We start from the raw sequence: 25725 nt of genomic DNA on the forward strand, positions 1-25725 counted from the left end.
CCTGGCACTCCCTCACAGCCTCAAAAGTCCCTCCACAGCTTTTTTGTAGCCCCCTTCAGATCCTGGAAGGCCACAAGAAGGTCACCTGGGAGCCTCCTCTGCTCCAGCCTGCACAGCCCCAACTCTTTCAGTCTGTGCTCACAGCAGAGCTGCTGCAACCCTCTGAGCATGCTCCTGGCCCTGCTCTGGACACACTCCAGCATCTCCACAGCCCTCTTGTCATGGGGGCTGCAGAACTGGATGCAGTGGGCTGTGTGATCAGAAGGAACTGAGCCACCTGCAGAAGACCTGACTTGGCTTGAAATGGGTTGCCTTAGCTGGAAATGCCATAGGCCAGAAATGTCTCTGTGGAGCCTTTCTGGAGTGCTTTGCTGGAAGCCATCCATGCTGCCAGTGTGTACAACAGCCTGAGCTTACAGCCTAAAAGGAACACACAGAGAGTCCCCCATGGGAGCCCTCACAGAAGTCTCAGGGAAAGGAGATACCAGGGCTTGCTGAAAGGTTAAGGCACTGGGAGAGATCTCAGCCTGCTTCTTTCCCCATCCATATCTACTGCTGTGCTTAAAGGGGATAGTTCACTGCTAGAGAAGACAGTTGGTGATTTTGTGCAGGCTTACCAGCAGAAGTAGCTGTCAAGACTACTGAAGTCTATTCTATTAGGAGGAAGTTGTTGTCAGAGAGAGTGATTGGCATTGGAATGGGCTGCCCAGGGAGGTGGTGGAGTGGCTGTGCCTGGAGGTGTTGAAGCCAAGCCTGGCTGGGGCACTTAGTGCCATGGTCTGGTTGATTGGCCAGGGCTGGGTGCTAGGTTGTGCTGAATGAGCTTGGAGCTCTCTTACAGCCTGCTTGATTCTCTGATTCTATAAGTCCTTCACTGCAGCATTGTTTGAATTCAGAGCTGCCTTCCCACAATGAAGGTGGTAGGCAGCTCTCTGACTCTCCTAGCTCTGTGCTGTATGAAACTAAGATCTATTCCCCTTATCATTTGCTTTTCATGCTTCATGCACTATGTTACTGTGTAGCCAGGTGGGGGTTGGTCTCTTCTCCCAGACAACCAGCAGTAGAACAGGGGGACACAGTCTCGGGTTGTGCCAGGGGAGGTCTGGGCTGGATGTTGTTAGGAAGTTGTTGTCAGAGAGAGTGATTGGCATTGGAATGGGCTGCCCAGGGAGGTGGTGGAGTCGCTGTGCCTGGACGTCTTCAAGAGAAGCCTGGCTGGGGCACTTGGTGCCATGGTCTGGTTGACTGGCTAGGGCTGGGTGCTGGGCTGGCCTGGATGGTCTTGGAGGTCTCTTCCAACCTGGTTGATTCTATGATTCTACAGTGTAGCAGGTACAGTTACTACGTACAAGTTCTAATGACCAAAGTCTCCTGCCTACCTTCAGCCTCAGAAACCCAAGAAGCAGACCTTAATATTCCAAACCTACTCGCAGGCAGCCTCGTTATGAAGTTCTGGAGAACAAAACTACTGGCCTCTATTTAAGGTTAGCAGCTATAGGAAGATTTCCACTTCCCAAGTGAAAACCAAGGAAGTAGGTCCAGCCACATCACAACCTGCTGTGTTCCTGACTCTGAGCAGTAAGTGGAGACTTTGTAATTGGGACCTCTCCAAATGAATTCTCTGCCTTCTAATGACACCAAGAGTTCAACTGGTGCCATGGTCTAGTTGACTGGATAGGGCTGGGTGCTAGGTTGGACTGGATGATCTTGGAGGTCTCTTCCAACCTGGTTGATTCTATGATTCCATGATTCTATGATTCTATGTCAGAGCTTCCTTACCTTTTAAAGGTCTGCTTTGTTTTGATCTCGTTTTTTCTGTTGTTTGTTGGTTTGTTCTGTTTTGTTTTTCCTCCTATTTGCCTTCCATCTGAAATTGTTAGCTGGAATGAACCTGTGGTGCAGCTGCAGATCCACAGTCAACATGATCTGTACCACAGGTCAGTGAAGGGCTTGAGAGCAGCCCTGTGGAAATGGACCTGGGGGTTCCTGGTGGATGAAAAGCTGGACATAAGCTGCCAACCTGCACTCAGAACCCAGAAGGTCAACCATAACCTGCTGCATCAAAAGCAGTGATTGGAGGGAGGGAATTCTCCACCTCTGCTCTCCTGTGCTGAGGTCCCAGCTGGAGTATCGTGTTGAGCTCTGGAGGCCTCAGCACTAAACAGGACATTGACTTGTTGGAACAAGTCCAGAAGAGGGCCACAAGAGTGAGCTGAAGGCTGGAATGCCTCTTCTGTAAGGAAAGGCTGAGAGATTTGGGGCTGGTCAGCCTGGAGAGGGCTCTGGGGAGACATTATTACAGACTTTCAGGACCTAAAGTGAGCCCAGTTTAGGAGGGACATTGAGATGCTTGAGTGTGTCCAGAGAAGGGCAACGAGGCTGGGGAGAGGCCTTGAGCACAGCCCTACGAGGAGAGGCTGAGGGAGCTGGGATTGGTTAGCCTGGAGAAGAGGAGGCTCAGGGGAGACCTTATTGCTGTCTACAACTACCTGAGGGGAGGTTGTGGCCAGGAGGAGGTTGCTCTCTTCTCTCAGGTGGCCAGCACCAGAACAAGAGGACACAGCCTCAGGCTGTGCCAGGGGAGATTTAGGCTGGAGGTGAGGAGAAAGTTCTTCCCTGAGAGAGTCATTGGACACTGGAATGGGCTGCCCGGGGAGGTGGTGGAGTCGCCGTCCCTGGAGCTGTTCAAGGCAGGACTGGACGTGGCACTTGGTGCCATGGTCTGGCCTTGAGCTCTGTGCTAAAGGGTTGGACTTGATGATCTGTGAGGTCTCTTCCAACCCTGATGATACTGTGACACTGTGATACTGTGATAAAAGAAAGATGGAGAAAAACATTTTAGGAATCCTGCTGCAACAGGGCAAGGAGAATGTTTTTAAACTATAAGAAGGTAGATTCAGACTAGAGATGAGGAAGACCTTATTTATGAGTTGGTTAAAGGCTGGCACAGACATCCCAGAGAGGTGGTCAAAGGCCCATCCTTGGAGACACTCAAGATGAGGTTGGATGGGGCTCTGAGCAACATGATACGGCTGAAAATAGCTCACTGCAGGAGGGTTGCACTTAGATGACCTTTAAAAGTCCCTTCCAAGCCAAAGCATTTTATGATCTGCTGCTGTTTTACTGCTTTGCTGTCATTAGCTGTAGAAGCAGCTGGCTCCATTCTCCTGCCATCCTCAGAAATTGTACCTCTGTCTGCCCTCTGCTCTGTTTTGCTCTGCTTGTTGTACACTTCCCTGTAACTTGCAAGATGTGTTGATTTAGAGTGCCCAAACGTAAGTGCACTGAGCACTGAGGGTAATGAAGCTGGGGAGGGGCCTGGAGCAGAGCCCTGTGAGGAGAGGCTGAGGGAGCTGGGGGTGTGCAGCCTGCAGCAGAGGAGGCTCAGGGCAGAGCTCATTGCTGTCTGCAGCTACCTGAAGGGAGGCTCTAGCCAGGTGGGGTTGGGCTCTGCTGCCAGGCAAGCAGCAAGAGAAGAAGGGGACACAGTGTGAAGTTGTGTCAGGGGAGGTCTGGGCTGGATGTTAGGAGGAAGTTCACAGTGTCACAGTATCCCAGTATCACCAAGGTTGGAAGAGACCTCACAGATCATCAAGTCCAACCCTTTAGCACAGAGCTCAAGGCCAGACCATGGCACCAAGTGCCACGTCCAGTCCTGCCTTGAACAGCTCCAGGGACGGCGACTCCACCACCTCCCCGGGCAGCCCATTCCAGTGTCCAATGACTCTCTCAGGGAAGAACTTTCTCCTCACCTCCAGCCTAAATCTCCCCTGGCACAGCCTGAGGCTGTGTCCTCTTGTTCTGGTGCTGGCCACCTGAGAGAAGAGAGCAACCTCCTCCTGGCCACAACCACCCCTCAGGTAGCTGTAGACAGCAATAAGGTCTCCCCTGAGCCTCCTCTTCTCCAGGCTAACCAATCCCAGCTCCCTCAGCCTCTCCTCGTAGGGCTGTGCTCAAGGCCTCTCCCCAGCCTCGTTGCCCTTCTCTGGACACGCTCAAGCATCTCAATGTCCCTCCTAAACTGGGGGGCCCAGAACTGAACACAGCACTCAAGGTGTGGTCTAAGCAGTGCAGAGTACAGGGGCAGAATGACCTCCCTGCTCCTGCTAGCCACACCATTCCTGATGCAGGCCAGGATGCCACTGGCTCCCTTGGCCACCTGGGCACACTGCTGGCAAGTTGTTGGCAGAGAGAGTGATTGGCACTGGAATGGGCTGCCCAGGGAGGTGGTGGAGTCACTGTGCCTGGAGGTGTTGAAGCCAAGCCTGGCTGGGGCACTTAGTGCCATGGTCTGGTTGCTTGGCCAGGGCTGGGTGCTAGGTTGCACTGAATGAGCTTGGAGGTCTCTTCCAACCTGCTTCATTCTATGATTCTATGAACACTGGAAAGATTCTAACACAAAGGTGACCTCTCACTACAGAGCTCTCTTCTAGTTCTTGATACATTACTCAAAGTCTGCTCAGTATAACAAGTGACTGTGTGATCATGAGGCTGCTCTCAAAGAGCTGCTGGCAGGTGGCACGTGAGGAATTAGTGCTTTTCCTGAAGAAGTTGTATCTGGAACAAATAGACCTGCCACTGATGCTGATAAGACAGTGGGATCAAAGATAAGCTTCAGACGGAAGAGGAGATGAGGCTGAGACTTCTAACCTCTTCTTTATCCCCCTAAGCTCCTCACTGCTTCATTTCCTGCTGCCTTTCACTCCTGGGCACCAGTTCCAGAAGTCTTTCAGAAATGATTCTGCACCTTTTTGTTTGAACGAGTTCAAAGGATCAGCTTCCTTGCTTGTCCAATGGTGCCCTTTGGATTTAACTGCCTCTCTGTAGACCCTGAACAAATAACATCCTACAGGCTGTTGCTGTTACTGTCATTGGTGTTCTTGTCATTGTTATTGTCATTGTTGTTGTAACTGTTATTGTTGTTGTTGTTATCATCATTGTTATTGTCATTGTTGTCATAACTATTATTGTTGTCATTGTTTTTGTTATTGTTATTGTCATTGCTGTCATAACTGTTGTTGTTATTGTCATTGATATTGTCATTGTTGTCATAACTGTTGTTGTTATTGTCATTGATATTGTCATTGTTGCCATAACTGTTGTTGTTATTGTCATTGATATTGTCATTGTTGCCATAACTGTTGTTATTGTCATTGTTTTTGTTATTGTTATTGTCATTGTTGTCATAACTGTTGTTGTTATTGTCATTGATATTGTCATTGTTGTCATAACTGTTGTTGTTATTGTCATTGATATTGTCATTGTCATTGTTGTCATAACTGTTGTTGTCATTGTCATTGATATTGTCATTGTTGTCATAACTGTTGTTATTGTCATTGATATTGTCATTGTCATTGTTGTCATAACTGTTGTTGTTATTGTCATTGATAATGTCATTGTTGTCATAACTGTTGTTGTTATTGTCATTGTTTTTGTTATTGTTATTGTAATTGTTGTAATAACTGTTGTTGTCATTGTCATTGATATTGTCATTGTTGTAATAACTGTTGTTATTGTCATTGATATTGTCATTGTTGTCATAACTGTTGTTGTTATTGTCATTGATAATGTCATTGTTGTCATAACTGTTGTTATTGTCATTGTTTTTGTTATTGTTATTGTCATTGTTGTCATAACTGTTGTTGTTATTGTCATTGATATTGTCATTGTCATTGTTGTCATAACTGTTGTTATTGTCATTGATATTGTCATTGTTGCCATAACTGTTGTTATTGTCATTGGTTTTGTTATTGTTATTGTCATTGTTGTCATAACTGTTGTTGTCATTCTTGTCATTGTTATTGTCATCATTGTCATAACTGTTGTTATTGTCATTGTTGTCATAACTGGTATTGTTGTTGTATCATCATTGTTCTTGTTATTGTTACTGTCATTGTTGTCATAACTGTTGTTATTGTCATTGTTTTTGTCATTGTTATTGTCATTGTTGTCATAACTGTTGTTATTGTCATTGTTTTTGTCATTGTTATTCTCATTGTCATAACTGTTGTTGTTATTGTCATTGCTTTTGTCATTGATATTCTCATTGTTGTCATAACTGTTACTGTCATTGTTATTGTTGTTATTGTTATTGTTATTATAATTGTTGTCATAACTGTTATTGTCATTGTTATTATTGTTGTTGGGCTGCCCAGGGAGGTGGTGGAGTCTCCATGCCTGGAGGAGTTCAAGCAAAGACTGGATGGGACACTTAGTGCCATGGTCTGGTTAATTGGCTAGGGCTGGGTGCTAGGTTGGACTGGCTGAGCTTGGAGCTCTCTTCCAACATGCTTGATTCTGTGTTTCTATGTTATTGTCACTGTTCGTTATTGTTGTTCTTCTTCTTGTCATTGTTATTGTCACTGCTCGTTATTGTCATTGTTGTTGTCATAATTATTTTCATTGTTGTTATTGTCATTGTTAATTGTTGTTATTGTCATTGTTCATTGTTGTCATTGTTATATTCATTGTTCCTTATTATCATTGTTGTTCTCGACATTGTTCTTGTCATTGTTCATTACTGTTGTTGTCATTGTTGTAGCTGTCACAGTTGTTGTTGTTGTTGATATTATTGTTGGTTTTGTTGTCATTATTGTTCATTATTCTTGTTCTTGTCATTGTTATTTTCATTGCTGTTTTCATTGTTATTGTCATTGTTGATGTTGTTCTCATCATTGCTGTTGATGTTGTTGGTTGTCATCATTGTTGTTGTTGTTGCTATTGCCATTGTTGTTATTATCATTGCTCATTGTTGTCAGTGTTGTTATCATTGTTGTTGTCATTGTCTTGTCATTTTTATTGACATTGTTTGTTATTATCATTGTTCATTGTTGTCATTGCTGTTGTCATTGCTCATTATTGTTGTTCTTATTGTTATTGGCATTGCTCATTATTGTTGTTGTCATTGCTATTGTCATTGCTCATTATTGTTGTTCTTGTTGTCATAGTTATTGTCATTGCTCATTATTGTTGTTCTTGTTGTCATAGTTATTGTCATTGCTCATTATTGGTGTTCTTGTTGTCATTGCTATTGTCATTGCTCATTATTGTTGTTCTTGTTGTCATTGCTATTGTCATTGCTCATTATTGGTGTTCTTGTTGTCATAGTTATTGTCATTGCTCATTATTGTTGTTCTTGTTGTCATTGCTGTTGCCATTGCTCATTATTGGTGTTCTTGTTGTCATTGCTATTGTCATTCCTCATTATTGGTGTTCTTCTTGTCATTGCTATTGTCATTGCTCATTATTGTTGTTCTTGTTGTCATAGTTATTGTCATTGCTCATTATTGTTGTTCTTGTTGTCATAGTTATTGTCATTGCTCATTATTGTTGTTCTTGTTGTCATAGTTATTGTCATTGCTCATTATTGGTGTTCTTGTTGTCATTGCTATTGTCATTGCTCATTATTGTTGTTCTTATTGTCATTGCTATTGTCATTGCTCATTATTGGTGTTCTTGTAGTCATAGTTATTGTCATTGCTCATTATTGTTGTTCTTGTTGTCATTGCTGTTGCCATTGCTCATTATTGGTGTTCTTGTTGTCATTGCTATTGTCATTCCTCATTATTGGTGTTCTTCTTGTCATTGCTATTGTCATTGCTCATTATTGTTGTTCTTGTTGTCATTGCTATTGTCATTCCTCATTGTTGTTCTTGTTGTCATTGCTATTGTCATTGTTCATTATTGTTGTTCTTGTTGTCATTGTTATTGGCATTGTTCATTTTTGTTGTTGTTGTCTTAATTATTTTCAGCGTTGTTATTGTTCATTGTTGTTGTTGTGCCATTGTTATTGTTGTTGTCATTGTTGCTGTTGTTGTTATTGTCATTGTTCATTATTATCATTGTCGTAGTTATTGTCATTGTTCATTGTTGTTGTCATTGTTGCTGTTGTCATTGTTCATTATTGTCATTTACATTGTTATTGTCATTGTTCATTATTGTCATTGTCGTTGTTATTGTCGTTGTTCATCATTGTCATTGGTGTTGTTATTGTCATTGTTCATTATTGTCATTGTTGTTATTGTCGTTGTTAATTGTTGTTGTCATTGTTCCTATTATTGTCATTGTTCTTGTAATTGTTCACTATTGTTGTTGTAGCTGTCATTGTTGTTGCTGTTGTAATTGTTATTCTCATTATTTGTTGTTCTTGCCATTGTTATTGTCATTGTTATTGTTAATGTTTGTTATTTTCATTGTTATTGTCATTGTTGTTGTCATTGTTGCTGATATTGTTGTTGTTGTTGATGTTGTTGTTGTCGTCCTTGTTATTGTCATTGTTGTCATTGCTGATGTCAGTGTTCTTGTTATTGGCATTGTTGTTCTTATCATTGTTCGTTGTTGTTGTCATTGTTGTCATCATTGTTATTGTCACAATCCATTCTTGTCCTTGTTATTGTCTTTGTCATTGTTGTTGTTGCCATTGCTATTGTCATGGTTGGTTATAGTCATTGTTGTTAGTGTTGTTATTGCTGTTGTCATTGTTCATTTTTGCTGATGTTGTCGTTGTTATTATCATTGTTATAGTTCTTGCTGTTATTATACTACTACTAGTAGTAGTAGCATATTATTAGCAGCTTGCTGTGCTGGCTAACCAGAGTTCTATGTACACAAGAACCTTTCTTCTGCGCGCTAACACTGCCATGGGAATCCAGCTGCCAGCACACGCCGCAGACAGCTGTCAGTCAAACTCACCTTCTGCCTTCCATATTGCACAACTGCATTGCCCACTTAAGGAAGGCTTGAAGAGGACTGTGGAGCAAGAATCATAGAATCAAGCAGGTTGGAAGAGACCTCCAAGCTCAGCCAGTCCAACCTAGCACCCAGCCCTGCCCAATCAACCAGACCATGGCACTAAGTGCCCCAGCCAGGCTTGGCTTCAACACCTCCAGGCACAGCCACTCCACCACCTCCCTGGGCAGCCCATTCCAATGCCAATCACTCTCTCTGACAACAACTTGCTAACAACATCCAGCCTAGACCTACCCTGGCACAACTTCACACTGTGTCCCCTTGTTCTGGTGCTGCTTGCCTGGCACAAGAGCCCAACCCCACCTGGCTACAGCCTCCCTTCAGGCAGCTGCAGACAGCAATGAGCTCTGCCCTGAGCCTCCTCTGCTGCAGGCTGCACCCCCCAGCTCCCTCAGCCTCTCCTCACAGGGCTCAGCTCCAGGCCCCTCCCCAGCCTTGCTGCCCTTCTCTCAACACCTTCCAGCACCTCAACATCTCTCTGCAATTGAGGAGCCCAGAACTGGACACAGCACTCAAGGGGTGGCCTGAGCAGTGCTGAGCACAGGGGCACAAGAACCTCCCTTGTCCTGCTGCCCACACTGCTCCTCAGCCAGCCCAGGATGCCATTGGCTCTGCTGCCCACCTGGGCACACTGCTGCCTCCAAAACTCTGCTTCCAAACTAGAGAAAGTTTAGTTCTGAGGGAACTGTAAGTTAGTGGGGTTTATTCTACAAAACTGAAATGGGAGATGTTCTTTTCCCTGAGATCCTGACAGAAGTTATCCAGAATTGTGCCCTTTGTGAATAAACCAAAGACTTAAACCTGTCCCTGGAGGAAAACAAATTAGCAAATGAAAATGTCTCTGAAGGCAGAAGATCTGACTTCTGCTTCAGGCTGATAAATAGCAACTTCACTGCCCTCTTGCAAGAGGTTTATGGAGATCCATGTGTTTCTCTGCCCTTCTGCTGAAAATCGTCACTGCTGAATGCCATCAGCTCTTCAGCAGCACAGGACAATAAGAAGACCTCGATTTTAGCTTCCCACACAATTTCTTCTCTTTCATCAATGACCTTGGCTGAGGGGATTGAATTCACCCTCAGCAAGTGTGCAGATGACACCAAATGAAGCACAAGTGTCAACCTGCTGGAGGGTAGGAAGGCCCTGCAGAGGGATTTGGACAGGCTGGAGCCATGGGCTGAGGACAGTGGCATGAGGTTTAACAAGGCCAAGGGCCAGGGCATGCACTTTGGCCTCAACAGCCCTCAGCAGCCCTACAGGCTGGGGCAGGAGTGGCTGAGAGCTGCCTGGTGGTAAAGCACCTGGGGGTGTTGGTGGGCAGCTGGCTGAGGATGAGCCAGCAGTGTGCCCAGGTGGCCAAGAAGGCCAACAGCATCCTGGCCTGCATCAGCAGTGGTGTGAGCAGCAGGAGGAGGGAGGTGCTCATGCCCCTGTGCTCAGCACTGCTGAGACCACACCTTGAGTGCTGTGTCCAGGTTTGGTCACCACAGCACAGGAGGGACACTGAGGTGCTGCAGCAGTGCAGAGAAGGGCAAGGAGGCTGGGGAGAGCTCTGGCACACATGGCCTGTGAGGAGCAGCTGAGGGAGCTGGGGGTGTTCAGTCTGGAGAAGAGGAGGCTGAGAGGGGACCTTATTGCCCTCTACAGCTACCTGAAAGGAGGCTTCAGTGAGGCTGGAGCTGGTCTCTTCTCCCCAGTTACTAATGATAGAACAAGAGGAAATGGCCTCAAGCTGCATCAGGGCAGGTTTAGGTTGGCTGTTGGGAGGAAGTTCTTTGCTGAGCAGGTGGTCAGGCACTGGCACAGGCTGCCCAGGGAGGTGGTGGAGTCACCATCCCTGGAGGTGTTTAGAAGCAGAGTGGCTGTGGTGCTTGAGGCTGTGGTCTGGTGCTGAAGGCTGCTGGGATGAAGGTTGGACTGGCTGATGCTGGAGGTCCTTTCCAGCCATAGGGATTCCCAGTGCTGAGATGCTGTGCTGAGGGGTTTGGTTTAGTCAAGGACTTGTCAGTGTGAAACTGATGATTGGACTCCATCAGCTTGAAGGGCTTTGCCAGTCTAAGAAATCCTGGGATTCTGGGATTCTCTCTTTGGCTTTTCCCCTGTCAGAGGACAATATCCACATTCTGTGTGTTAGCTCTCACTCACAGTTGCAAATGCTCATTCAATTTTCTTCCTTCTTCATCTTCCCTTATATAATAATAGCCTTGGTGAGGCTGTTTTGTAGCAGGGAGCACAGCCTGCTGTAGGCTGCAGCTACTTGCTGAATATGCAAAGCTTACGTCAAAAGAATTAATTCCTGTGTTTATATGCCAAAGCCTCATCTTCAGATAGGCCTTGGGTTAGGAGCACTGGATGGGGTTTTCCCCCTGTGCACCCAGTGCAGAGAGATGGTTCATACTGGAACAGACTGCCCAGGGGGGTTGTGGAATGAATCCTTCTTTGGAGATATTCAAGACCCACCTGGATGTGTTCCTGTGTGATCTGGTCTAGGTGATCCTGTTCTGGCAAGGGGGTTGGACTGGATGAGCTTTCAATGTCCTTTCCAACCTCTAACATCCTTTGTTTCTGTGCAGTACTACCCAGGTCCATATTGGCATAAATCTATGCACATGCAACTGTGTGATGGCTTTAAATGTTCTCCATGTATAAATCATCTGGCTTTTGCTGGAGTCATCATTTTAACTAACATTTATCAGGAAGGCTCAAGAAATATATTTATATATATATGGTCAATGTGTAGTAATAGAAAATAGAAATAGAAGAGCCTTACTTAAATAGTTTCACCACCTCTGTGCTGATGGTCTTTATCCTGCCTAGCAGCTCTTTTTACAGTTAACTCCTTTGAAACTGCTCCTAAACCCAGAGTCAAATCAAGTACTTCAGTCTGATACCATAAATCAGTGCTGGGCCCCATCCTCTTTAACATCTTCATAGATGACCTGGATGAGGGCATGGAGTCAGTCATCAGCAAGTGTGCAGATGACACCAAGCTGGGGGCAGATGTGGCTGGGTTGGAGGGCAGAAGGGCTCTGCAGCAGGACCTTGACCGCCTGCACAGATGGGCAGAGTCCAAGGGGATGGCTTCAATAGCTCCAAGTGCTGGTGCTGCACTTTGGCCACAACAACCCCATGCAGAGATACAGGCTGGGGTCAGAGTGGCTGAGAGCAGCCAGACAGAGAGGGATCTGGGGGTGCTGATTGATACCCACCTGAACATGAGCCAGCAGTGTGCCCAGGTGGCCAAGAGAGACAGTGGCATCCTGGCCTGCATCAGGAATGGTGTGGCCAGCAGGAGCAGGGAGGTCATTCTGCCCCTGTACTCTGCACTGCTTAGGCCACACCTTGAGTGCTGTGTTCAGTTCTGGGCCCCCCAGTTTAGGAGGGACATTGAGATGCTTGAGCATGTCCAGAGAAGGGCAATGAGGCTGAGGAGAGGCCTTGAGCACAGCCCTACGAGGAGAGGCTGAGGGAGCTGGGATTGGTTAGCCTGGAGAAGAGGAGGCTCAGGGCAGACCTTATTGCTGTCTGCAACTACCTGAGGGGAGGTTGTGGCGAGGGGGAGGTTGCTCTCTTCTCTCAGGTGGCCAGCACCAGAACAAGAGGACACAGCCTCAAGCTGTGCCAGGGGAGATTTAGGCTGGAGGTGAGGAGAAAGTTCTTCCCTGAGAGAGTCATTGGACACTGGAATGGGCTGCCCGGGGAGGTGGTGGAGTCGCCGTCCCTGGAGCTGTTCAAGGCAGGACTGGACGTGGCACTTGGTGCCATGGTCTGGCCTTGAGCTCTGTGCTAAAGGGTTGGACTTGATGATCTGTGAGGTCTCTTCCAACTTTGGTGATACTGGGATACTGTGTGATATTTTTATTTAATGGCCAGTGTAACGTCTGAGCTGCAATTACCTTGATGAGCAACCAGCAGCTTCAGTTTTGCCTGTAGTCTTTTTTTCCTGTGGCAGTAGTCATCAGATACTCCAAAAACCCTTTTAGCTTCTGCTCTCCTATCAGGTAGGATGCCAGAGGGAAGGAGCCTGACACATCAGTTCTCCATGCCCTGGTGGACTGGAAAGCTCCTGCATGGTAATACACTGCCTCCTACAGAGCCTTCCCTTCCAATCCTGGGCTATGTGCTTGTGTGTGAACAGCATTCAGATTTGCCACCAACTTGAAACGTTTATACCTGAACACAGAGTTCCAGCACATTGTGATGCATAAACACAGAATCAAGCATGCAGATCTTGAGCATGGGAGTGATAGTTATAGATATATAGACATAGACATAGCTATACAGACAAAGATACAGATACAGATATACAGACATAGATATACAGATGTAGATGTACATGTAGATATATAGACATAGCTACAGATACAGATACACATAAATATACAGGTATAGATATAGCTATAGATCTACAGACATAGATAGAGATATACATAGATAGATATATAGATAGACTTAGATGTACAGACATAGATGGAGATACACAGACATAGATAGAGATACACAGACATAGATAGAGATATACAGACATAGATAGAGGTATACAGACATAGATAGAGATATACAGACATAGATAGAGATATAGATAGACTTAGACATACAGACATAGAGATATAGATATATAGACATACAGACATAGAGATATAGATATATAGACATATAGCTATAGCTATAGATATATACAGACATTGATATAGATAGACCTAGATATACAGACACAGATATAGAGACATAGATACAGATATACATAGAGATAGATATAGATATAGAAACATAGATATAGATTGACATATAGATTGACATAGATATAGAGACATAGATATAGATATATAGACATAGATATATAGATATAGCTGTAGATAGACCTAGATATACAGACACAGATATAGATACAGAAACATAGATACAGATATACATAGATATATATAGATACAGAGTCATAGATAGAGATTGACATAGATATAGCTATAGATATATAGATATAGCTATAGATAGACCTAGATATACAGACATAGATATAGCTATAGATATATAGATATAGATAGACATAGATTGTATACAGACATAGCCATAGATATATAGATATAGATATATAGATATAGATATATAGATATAGAGACATAGATACAGATATACATAGAGATAGATATATATATTGACATAGATATAGAGACACATAGAGACATAGATATAGCTATAGATATAGAGACATAGGTATATAGATATAGCTATAGATAAACCTAGATATACAGACACAGATATAGATACAGAGACATAGATACAGATATACATAGATATATATAGATACAGAGTCATAGATAGAGATTGACATAGATATAGCTATAGATATATAGACATAGATATATAGATATAGCTATAGATAGACCTAGATATGCAGACATAGATATAGCTATAGATATATATAGATAGACATAGATTGTATACAGACATAGCCATAGATATATAGATATAGATATAGAGACATAGATACAGATATACTGAGATAGATATAGGTTGACATAGATATAGATTGACATAGATATAGAGACGTATAGAGACATAGATATAGCTATAGATATAGAGACATAGATATATAGATATAGCTATAGATAGACCTAGATATACAGACACAGATATAGATACAGAGACATAGATACAGATATACATAGATATATATAGATACAGAGTAATAGATAGAGATTGACATAGATATAGCTATAGATATATAGAGGTCTCTTCCAACCCTGATGATACTGTGATACTGTGTGATACTGTGACATAGATATATAGATATAGCTATAGATAGACCTAGATATACAGACATAGATATAGCTATAGATATAGATAGACATAGATATACAGACATAGCCATAGATATATAGATATAGATATATAGACATAGATATATACAGACATAGATATAGATATATAGACATAGCTATAGATATACAAACAAATATATAGAGACATAAGTATTGATATACAGACATAGATATTGATATAGACATAGGTATAGATATACAGATATAGATACAGATATATGGACATATATATAGAGAGAGAGAAACATAGATATAAATATATAGATATAGATATACAGACATAGATATGGATATATAGACATAGCTATAGATATATAGAGATATAGATATACAGGAGGCACCACCCCTGGAGGTCTTCAAGAAAAGACTGGATGAGGCACTCAGTGCCCTGGTCTAGTTGACTGGATAGGGCGGGGGGATAGGTTGGATTGGATGATCTTGGAGGTCTCTTCCAACCTGGTTGATTCTATGATTCTATGATTGACATAGCTATAGATATACAAACATACATATATATATAGACATAGGTATAGATATACAGACATAGATATAGACAGACATAGATATATGGACATAGATATAGATACATAGAGAGAGACATAGATATAAATATATAGATATACAGACAAAGATATAGCTAGACATAGATATACAGACATAGATATGGATATAGAGACATAGCTAGAGATATATAGACATATAGATATAGCTATAGATATACAGACATAGATATATAGATATAAATTTATAGACATATAGATATACAGACATAGAGATAGATATAGATATAAAGACATAGATGTAGCTATATAGACATAGCTATACAGATATATAGTGATATAGATATATAGATATAGATAGACATAGATATACAGACATAGATATAGACAGACATAGCTATAGATCTATAGACATAAATATAGATATATAGAGATATAGATTTACAGGCATAGATATAAATATGTATATAGAGACATATCAATATATAGACATAGATATACAGATATAGATACTGTGTGTAGTTCTGAAGCTCCCCAACACAAGCAGGACATGGAAGTGTTGGAGCCAGTCCAGAGGAGGCCACCAAGATGCTGAGAGGGCTGCAGCAGCTCTGCTCTGAGGACAGGCTGAGAGAGTTGGGGCTCTGCAGCCTGCAGAAGGCTTCAAGAAGACCTTATAGTGGCCTTCCAGTGTCTGAAGGGGGCTCAGGAAGGATGGGGAGGGACTATTGACAAGGTCCTGCAATGACAGGACAAGGGGTAATGGGTTTGAACTGGCAGAGGGGAGATTGAAACTGAGTGTTAGGAACAAGCTCTTTAGAGTGAGGGTAGTGAAACACTAACACAGGTTGCCCAGGGAGGTTGTGGCTGCTCCCTCCCTGGAGGTGTTTAAGGCCAGGTTGGATGAGGCCTTGAGTGACCTGTTCTAGTGGGAGGTGTCCCTGCCTGTAGCAAGGGGTTGGAACTGGCTGAGCTTTGAGGTCCCTTCCAACCTAAACAGTTCTGTGCTTCTATATACAGATATAGATATATAGACATAGTTACAGAAATACAGATATAGACATAGATATGCAGACACAGCACTTATATATATATATATATATATATATATATATATATATATATATATATATATATATACACACACAGAGAAATATAGAATCATAGAATCATGGAATCAACCAGGTTGGAAGAGACCTCCAAGATCATCCAGTCCAACCTAGCACCCAGCCCTATCCAATATTGATATATAGACATAAATATAGACATAGGCAGCCAAGAAGGCTAATGGCATCCTGGCTTGTATTAAAAGTGCTGTGTCCAGCAGAAGCAAGAGGGTGATTTTCCCCTTGGACTCTGCTCTGGTGAGGCCACACCTCAAGTGTTGTGTTCAGTTTTGGGCACCGCAATACGAGAGAGATGTGGAGGTGATGGAGCAGGTCCAGAGGAGGTCAGTGAAGCTGGGGAAGGGCCTGGAGAGTAAATCTTGTGATGAGTGACTGAGGGAGCTGGGAATGGGTAGTGTGAAACAGAGGATGCTGAGGGGACACCTCATGGCTGTCTGCACCTACCTGAAGGGACACTGTGGAGAGGCTGCTGCTGGGCTCTGCTCACAGGTAATTGAAGACAGAACAAGGGGCAATGGCTTCAAGCTGAGGCTGGGGAGGTTTAGATTGGAGGTGGGGCCAGTCCTGTTTAGTATCTTTATTGATGATCTGGACAAGGGGATTGAGTCCAGCATCAGTGAGTTTGCAGATGGCACCAAGCTGGGAGCAGCTGTGGAGCTGTTGGAGGGTAGAAGAGCCCTGCAGAGGGACCTGGCCAGGCTGGATGGGTGGGCAGAGGCCAATGGGATGAGACTGAACAAGGCCAAGGGCAGGGTTCAGCACTTTGGCCACAACAACCCCAAGCAGCACTAGAGGCTGGGGCCAGAGTGGCTGAGAGCAGCCAGGCAGAGAGGGAGCTGGGGGTGCTGGGAGAGAGGAGCTGAAGAGGAGGCAGCAGTGCCCAGGTGGGCAGCAGAGCCAATGGCATCCTGGGCTGGCTGAGGAGCAGTGTGGGCAGCAGGACAAGGGAGGTTCTTGTGCCCCTGTGCTCAGCTCTGCTCAGGCCACCCCTGGAGTGCTGTGTCCAGTTCTGGGCTCCTCAATTCAAGAGAGATGTTGAGGTGCTGGAAGGTGTTTGGAGAGGGACAGCAAGGCTGTTGAGGGGCCTGGAGCAGAGCCCTGTGAGGAGAGGCTGAGGGAGCTGGGGGTGTGCAGCCTGCAGCAGAGGAGGCTCAGGGCAGAGCTCATTGCTGTCTGCAGCTGCCTGCAGGGAGGCTGTAGCCAGGTGGGGTTGGGCTCTGCTGCCAGGCAAGCAGCAACAGAAGAAGGGGACACAGTCTCAAACTGTGCCAGGGGAGGTCTAGGCTGGATGTTGTTAGGAAGTTGTTGTCAGAGAGAGTGATTGGCATTGGAATGGGCTGCCCAGGGAGGTGGTGGAGTGGCTGTGCCTGGAGGTGTTGAAGCCAAGCCTGGCTGGGGCACTTAGTGCCATGGTCTGGTTGCTTGGGCAGGGCTGGGTGCTAGGTTGGGCTGGGTGAGCTTGGAGGTCTCTTCCAACCTGCTTGAGTCTATGATTCTGTGATTCTATAACATCAGGAAAAAGCTCTCCATGGAGAGAGTGTTCAGGGACTGGGATGAGCTGCCCAGGGAGGAGGTGGAGTCGCCCACCCGGGATGTGTTTAAGGGTCGTCTGGGTGTGATGCTTAGGGCTATGGTTTAAGGTGAATCTTGTTGAGTAGGGTTATGGGTTGGACTTGGTGATCCTAGGGATCCTTTCCAACCTGCATGTTTCTGTGCTATATAGACATAGAATTGAGCAGGTTGGAAGAGAGCTCCAAGCTCAGCCAGTCCAGCCTAGCACCCAGCCCTGCCCAAGCAACCAGACCATGGCACTAAGTGCCCCAGCCAGGCTTTCCTTGAACACCCCCAGGGATGGTGACTCCACCACCTCCCTGGGCAGCCCATTCCAATGCCAATCACTCTCTCTATGAAGAACTTACAGATTCACAGACATAGACATAGATCTAAGAAAGAGCCTTACCCCTTCCATGGAGATTTTACTTTCATTTATCCCCCCTAACTGACTGACTGTAACCTCCTCATAATGCAGAGCTGGAATTTTTCCTGTTCATTTTGAGGAGCAAAGTGGAAGTCTTCAGTATTGAAAAGCTCCAAAAGAATGTGCTTTTCATGCTAAGAGGGAGAGAGAGAGAGAGAAGGATGCAGATATTTAATTGTCTGACTTTCTATTGCTGAAATTCCCTTCTCCCTTCACAGAGCACACCATCCCCTCCTCTTCAGAGTGTAGCTACCCCTTCTTTGTGAGTGCAAATCAGTGTAACTCTAGCAGCAATCCAGAGATGCTCTACTCCAGCAGCATTTTATTCTTGTTTCTTTTTCGAGCTCAAACCAGTCTTAACCAGGCAGATGGTTTAACCTATGAATCTCTGAAGAAGGGTGTGCTAAAAAGGGAATCATTTGTCTCCTGAGCTGCCAGCTAACTGATTCCTTCTCAGCCAGACAGGTGTTTTTCTCATGTAGAAAAATTAAGGGTTGGAAACTGTTCAAAAGCAGTGTCAAGGCTAATGGGAGAGCTGAACTGATTTGCAAGGGAAGATTAAAGCAAGCTGTATCCAGCAAGGTTCATTAATAATTAACTTATGTCAGCCCCAAAATGAGAGTGTTAGAACTGCAAAAGGAGAAATAACTGCAGATGACCTAAGAATGGATGAGTTGTTGGAGTTTTGGGTTTGCTTTTGGATTGTTGGTTTGGGTTTGTTGTTGTTGTTGTTATTTTGGGGTTTGGGTTTCTTCAGTAAAGTAGTACAGATAAATCCCTTGAATAGCAATGAAAGCTGTCAGAGGAACAGTTCCATAATGAGAGACAGGGATCTGCTGGGGAGAGTCCAATGGAGAGCCATGAGGATGATTGGGGGAATCATAGAATCATGGAATCAAGGAGGTTGGAAGAGAGCTCCAAGCTCAGCCAGTCCAACCCAGCACCCAGCCCTGGCCAGGCAACCAGACCATGGCACTAAGTGCCCCAGCCAGGCTTGGCTTCAACACCTCCAGGCACAGCCACTCCACCACCTCCCTGGGACTTGAGCATCTTCCCTAAGGAGAGAGGCTGAGAGCCATGGGGCTGTTTGGTCTGGGGAAGAGAAGGCCACTGTCATCCTGGCTTGTATTAGAAGTGCTGTGTGCAGCAGGACAAGGGAGGTGATTGTCTCCTTGGACTTTGCTTTGGTGAGGCCACACATTGAGTATTGCGTTCAGTTTTGAGCACTGCAACACAAGAGAGATGTTGAGGTACTGGAATGTGTCCAGAGAAGGGCAGCAAAGCTGGGGAGGGGCCTGGAGCAGAGCCCTGTGAGGAGAGGCTGAGGGAGCTGGGGGTGTGCAGCCTGCAGCAGAGGAGGCCAGGGCAGAGCTCATTGCTGTCTGCAGCTGCCTGAAGGGAGGTCTAGGCTGGATGTTAGGAGGAGGTTCTTGGCAGAGAGAGTGATTGGCATTGGAATGGGCTGACCAGGGAGGTGGTGGAGTGGCTGTGCCTGGAGGTGTTGAAGCCAAGCCTGGCTGGGGCACTTAGTGCCATGGTCTGGTTAATTGGCCAGGGCTGGGTGCTAGGTAGGGCTGGCTGAGCTTGGAGCTCTCTTCCAACCTGCTTGATTCTATCATTCTATGATTCTATGATCTGATCAATGTGTACAAATACCTGGGGGGTGGGTGTCAAGTGGAGGGGGCCAAGCTCTTTGTGGTGGTGCACAGCAATAAGCCAAGGAGCAATGGATACAAACTGGAACAGAGAAGGTTTCACCTTAATATGAGGAGAAATTTCTTTACAGTGAGGGTGCCTGAGCCCTGAACAGGATTTCCAGAGAGGTTGTGGAGTATCCTCTGGAGACTTCCCAAACTTACCTGGATGAATCCTGTGATCATGGCTGGAGGGCTGGCTGCTGGAAAGGCACCTGGGGGTTCTATCCAACAAGCAACTCAATATGAGCCAGCAGTGTGCCCAGGTGGCCAAGAAAGCCAATGGCATCCACCACAATGCACTCCTGCATGGACTACCCTGGGTGCTCCTGCTTTGGCAGGGAGAGTTGGACCAGATTATCTCTGGAGGTCCCTTCCAACCTCTAACATTCTGTGACCCTGTGAGAGTGATTGCAGGCATGGCAGTAGCAACTTAGGTCTGCTCCACGGATTTGAATTCCTTAGACTTGTAAGTGGACAGGGGAAAACTGGTAAAAAGGAGGTACTTGGCTGCATGGAGCAATCTGTGTTCAAGGTAGGTGGCTGGGATGATCCCTTCTGGCTTTTCATAGAATCATAGAAGCAGTCAGAGTTGGAAGGGAGCACAAGGAGCAGCCAGTTCCAACCCCCCTGCCATGCCCAGGGACACCCTACCCTAGAGCAGCCTGCCCACAGCCTCATCCAGCCTGGCCTGAAACACCTCCAGCCATGGGGCCTCAACCACCTCCCTGGGCAACCCATTCCAGCCTCTCACCACTCTCCTGCTCAACAACTTCCTCCTCACGGCCAGGCTGAACTTACCTCCAGCTTTGCTCCATTCCCACTAGTCCTGTCCCTCCCTGACATCCTAAAAAGTCCCTCCCTTTTCAGCTTCTTTCCTGCCCCATGGACTTTAACCAAAGCTCACTGTGATCTTATCTATGGGAAGTAGTATCTTTGTTGGAAGCCAAGCTGTGATGTTGTCAGGGCTGCTCCAAAGCTCTTATGTGTACCACTTCATCATGGATACTATTGACAGTAACTGCTTTTACCACTGTGATGTATTCTCTCTGTGAGTTGGTTTATAGCAAGGCAGTCAAATCAAGAGAATTTCCCCTGGCCAGCTGAGCAGCTGAAAAGTCTCTTTACAAGCACTTAGGTGAATTCAATACACTAGGACATTAAAAGAGTGAGTTAGGACAATAACAAGTGTCAAATCATAACCCTCTGCTCTTTCCATCACCTCAAAGATTACTCCTCTCTTTAACCCCACTTCTCCTTAGCTCCTTTGTTTGGAAACTCCATCTGATCCTTTTCAGGACTCCTTTCCCCCCCTTCTGTTCTTCTGCTTTTGTCAGCACTTTCCCTTGTTCACTGTCTGCACATCATGGTACTTTGCCAGGCTGAGTCATTATCTTTTTAATGCTTTTTTTCTCAGTCATACCTTCTATTTCTTAGCAATGTAGTGTCATAGAATCATAGAATCAACCAGGTTGGAAGAGACCTCCAAGATCAGCCAGTCCAACCTAGCACCCAACCCTATCCAATCAACCAGACCATGGCACTAAGTGCCTCATCCAGCCTTTTCCTGAAGACCTCCAGAGATGGTGCCTCCACCACCTCCCTGGGCAGCCCATTCCAATGCCAATCACTCTCCAGGCTAGGCCATTCCTGACTGGGTCTATAAGCAGAAGGAATGCTTTTTCTAACCGGCATTTCTATGGTTCTTCAATGGGGCTAGGATGTAAACGTGTTTCTGCTTCAAAGGAAAGCAGCTAGGATAAAGTTTCTTTTGTCAGTGTGTGAGGGAGCTGGAAAGCTGCAGAATGGTGCAGGGAATTTTCACTGGAATGAGTTGATTTGGATTTTTTTTCTCAGTTTAAATGGTTTCCATGACCTCATGAACAATCTAGTTGGCATGGTCTTCCCCACAACCACTCACACAGCCCAAAAGGACATTCATGGCAACCTGAAGCACAACTGAAATGTAGACCATCTTGAATGGTGGCTTTCCATCTGGGTAGCCAGGACTGCTCTCCCATGTTTGTCCCCTCTCAACACTTGTATGGCTCAGAGAAAAAGCTTCATGGGGGATTTGGAGTGGAGTTTAGCACTGATGGAGGGAAGCTGATATCTCCTTTGTTCCCTGGAGAACAGAGTATCCTGGGGTGCATTAAGAAGAGTGTGTTCAGCAGATCAAGGAAGGTTCTTCTCCTCCTCTACTCTGCTCTAGTGAGGCCCCATCTAGAATCTTGCATCCAGATCTGGGCTCCCCAGTTCAAGAGAGACAGGGATCCATTGAGAGAGCCCAAGGGAGGGCTGCAAGGATGCCACAGGGACTGCAGCACTGCCTGAGGAGGAAAGGCTGAGAGCTTTTGGAGGCTGCTTAGGCTGCAGAGGAGAAGGCTGAGAGGGGATCTGAGCAATGTCTGTCAAGAGCTGAGGGCTGGGGGGCAGGAAGGAAGGGACAGTGGACAGGGCTGGGTGCTAGGTTGGGCTGGATGATGTTGGAGGTCTCTTCCAACCTGACTGATTCTATCATTCTATGACAGGGACAGCCTCTGCTCACCTGTGCCCTGGCATAGGACAAGGGGCAAGGGCTGGAAACTGCAGCACAGGAAGTTTCACCTCAAGATGAGGAAGAACTTGTTGAGTGTAAGGGTGAGAGAGCCCTGGCACAGGCTGCCCAGAGAGGTTGTGGAGTCTCCTTCTCTGAAGCCCTTCCAGCCCTGTCTGGATGTGTTCCTCTGCTAGATTCTCTGGTCCTGCCCTGGCAGGGAGATAGGACTGGAAGCACTCCAGAGGTCCCTTTCAAGCCCTAACATCCTGTGAGCCTGTGAGAGAGCCTGTTTTCATTTCCTGTGGAGTCTCCTTCTCTAAACACTTCCAAACCCCTTTCTGTGCTATCAGCTTTGGGGGACCAAAGCTTCACTTCGTTTGAAGAACAGACTGCGCTGACACTGTCACAGTTTTAGGTGCACTGACCTCCTTTGGGGCTTGACAATCTGTGCTCTGAGCTCTTTTTCTGTTGCCTGTAGGTGAAATATGGGAACTATGCCTTCGTTTGGGATGCAGCAGTGCTGGAGTACGTGGCCATCAACGACGCAGACTGCTCCTTTTACACGGTCGGGAACACCGTTGCGGACAGAGGCTATGGGATCGCGCTGCAGCACGGCAGCCCCTACCGAGATGTCTTCTCACAGAGGTAAGGGCTTGGAGAGGAGGAGCAGTTCTAACAGGTCTTTCTCAGCCCTTCTTTTCACTTCATTGTTTCCAAAGAGACATCTTGTGTTTGCAGTCCTCTTCCTTCCTTACCTAGCTGTTCATTGCCTTGGAGACGAAGGACTAATCACTTTTCATTGCCTTGGACACAAAGCACTATTCACAGTATCACAGTGTCACAGTGTCACAGTGTCACCGAGGTTGGAAGAGACCTCACAGATCATCAAGTCCAACCCTTTAGCACAGAGCTCAAGGCCAGACCATGGCACCAAGTGCCACGTCCAGTCCTGCCTTGAACAGCTCCAGGGACGGCGACTCCACCACCTCCCCGGGCAGCCCATTCCAGTGTCCAATGACTCTCTCAGGGAAGAACTTTCTCCTCACCTCCAGCCTAAATCTCCCCTGGCACAGCCTGAGGCTGTGTCCTCTTGTTCTGGTGCTGGCCACCTGAGAGAAGAGAGCAACCTCCTCCTGGCCACAACCTCCCCTCCCCAGCCTTGCTGCCCTTCTCCAAACACCTTCCAGCACCTCAACATCTCTCTTGAATGGAGGAGCCCAGAACTGGACACAGCACTCCAGGGGTGGCCTGAGCAGTGCTGAGCACAGGGGCACAAGAACCTCCCTTGTCCTGCTGCCCACACTGCTCCTCAGCCAGCCCAGGATGCCATTGGCTCTGCTGCCCACCTGGGCACTGCTGCCTCAGCTTCAGCTCCTCTCTCCCAGCACCCCCAGCTCCCTCTCTGCCTGCCTGCTCTCAGCCACTCTGGCCCCAGCCTGTAGTGCTGCTTGGGGTTGTTGTGGCAAAGTTCAGAACCCTGCACTTGGCCTTGTTAAATCTCATCCCATTGGCTTCTGCCCACTCATCCAGCCTGTGCAGGTCCCTCTGCAGGGCTCTCCTCCTTTCCAATAGCTCCACACCTGCTCAGAACTCAGCCTTTCCTCTCACAGAAGCTTTTTCTTCAAGGGAAAAATAAAACAAAAGAAAACTTGGACACTGAAGGAGAAGAATTTTGCCATTTCAGTGAAAAGAGCCTTTTAGTAGGCAAGGGTGCAAAAGTGAGGTCTCGAGGTGCTGCTGGTGCTGTGCTCTCACTAAGATCATACATACTAAATTTAATGTCTGTGCTGTGCCTTGGCTGAACTTCTGCTGCGCTCTGGTATTGATTCCCACATCAGGATGGGTGTGAAATGTGAAAGGCAACCAAGCATGTAAAAAGTGTGATAGCCACAGCCTGCTTTAGGAGAAGGTAGGGACTAATCTCATGCTCCTTCTTCATACTGCACCTAATCTCTCATCTCGTGTTGGGATGCACCTCACAAACTTAGAATCATAGAATCACAGAATCAGGCAGGGATGGAAGGGACCACAAGGAGCAGCCAGTTCCAACCCCCCTGCCATGCCCAGGGACACCCTACCCTAGAGCAGGCTGCACACAGCCTCAGCCAGCCTGGCCTCAAACACCTCCAGCCATGGGGCCTCAACCACCTCCCTGGGCAACCCATTCCAGCCTCTCACCACTCTCCTGCTCAACAACTTCCTCCTCACCTCCACACTGACTCTCCCCACCTCCAGCTCTGCTCCATTCCCCCCAGTCCTGCCACTATCTGATATCCTAAAAGGTCCCTCCCCAGCTTTTTTGTAGCCCCCTTCAGATCCTGGAAGGCCACAAGAAGATCACCTGGGAGCCTCCTCTGCTCCAGCCTGCACAGCCCCAACTCTTTCAGTCTGTGCTCACAGCAGAGCTGCTGCAGCCCTCTCAGCATCCTCCTGGCCCTGCTCTGGACACACTCCAGCATCTCCACAGCCCTCTTGTCCCAGGGGCTCCAGAGCTGGATGCAGTACCCCAGGTGGGGTCTCAGCAGAGCACAGCAGAGGGGCAAAATCCCCTCCCTGGCCCTGCTGGCCACACTTCTGCTGCTGCAGCCCAGCCTCTGCTTGGCTTTCTGGGCTGCAAGTGCACACTGCTGGCTCCTGCTGAGCTTCTCCTCCAGCAGCACCCCCAAGTCCCTCTCCTCAGGGCTGCTCTCCAGCCACTCACTGCCCAGCCTGCATTTGTGCTTGGCATTGCCCCGACCCAGCTGCAGGACCTTGCCCTTGGTCTTGTTGCACCTCTAAGCTTGGCTTGTGCCCACCTCTGCAGCCTGCCCAGCTCCCTCTGGATGAATCCCTGCCCTCCAGCCTGCCTGCTGCACCACACAGCTTGGTGTGGTCTGCAGACTTGCTGAGGCTGCACTCAATTCCTCTGTCATGACTTCTGCAGCTGCTCTGATGGGATTTCTTCTGCGTGGTTGCCATAGCAAGCATGAACCATTACACTGTGTGAATATGTTTCTTTGAGGCTACTGCCTTTGCCTTCAGGTCATAAAATGAGGTAGATGAGGAAAGCAGTCAACAGGTAGCAGCATGAAGATTGAGAGGAAGCCTTCTCTGCCCTGCATGAAGAGAGAAGGTTTGAACTCTTTGGATCCATTCTGTGCCAGGAGTGATTTGGCTGAATTTTGTGCCGACTTAGCAGTAACACAAAAGTGCAGAGGATCAATGGAAAAATTAATTCCAGTGAAAGGTCTCTGTGCTTTATGCAGCACAGTTAACCTCATACACATTTATTTACTGAGGAATATTCCAGCCATGACCAGGTTGGGCTTTGCTAAAGATCTCAG

At 46.5% G+C, this 25725-nt stretch overlaps 1 protein-coding gene across 1 annotated transcript in view; it reads left to right on the forward strand.

Moving 5' to 3' along the window:
- GRID2 (glutamate ionotropic receptor delta type subunit 2) overlaps positions 1-25725 on the forward strand; it is a 1033277-nt gene that overhangs the window by 932741 nt on the left and 74811 nt on the right. Inside the window, exon 14 of the mRNA XM_064148337.1 lies at positions 22881-23047. Coding sequence (XP_064004407.1) covers positions 22881-23047 — 167 coding nt within the window. The remainder of the gene's footprint in view (positions 1-22880; positions 23048-25725) is intronic.

Source organism: Pogoniulus pusillus, chromosome 9 (assembly GCF_015220805.1).
Source record: "Pogoniulus pusillus isolate bPogPus1 chromosome 9, bPogPus1.pri, whole genome shotgun sequence".
Lineage (NCBI taxonomy): Eukaryota > Metazoa > Chordata > Aves > Piciformes > Lybiidae > Pogoniulus > Pogoniulus pusillus.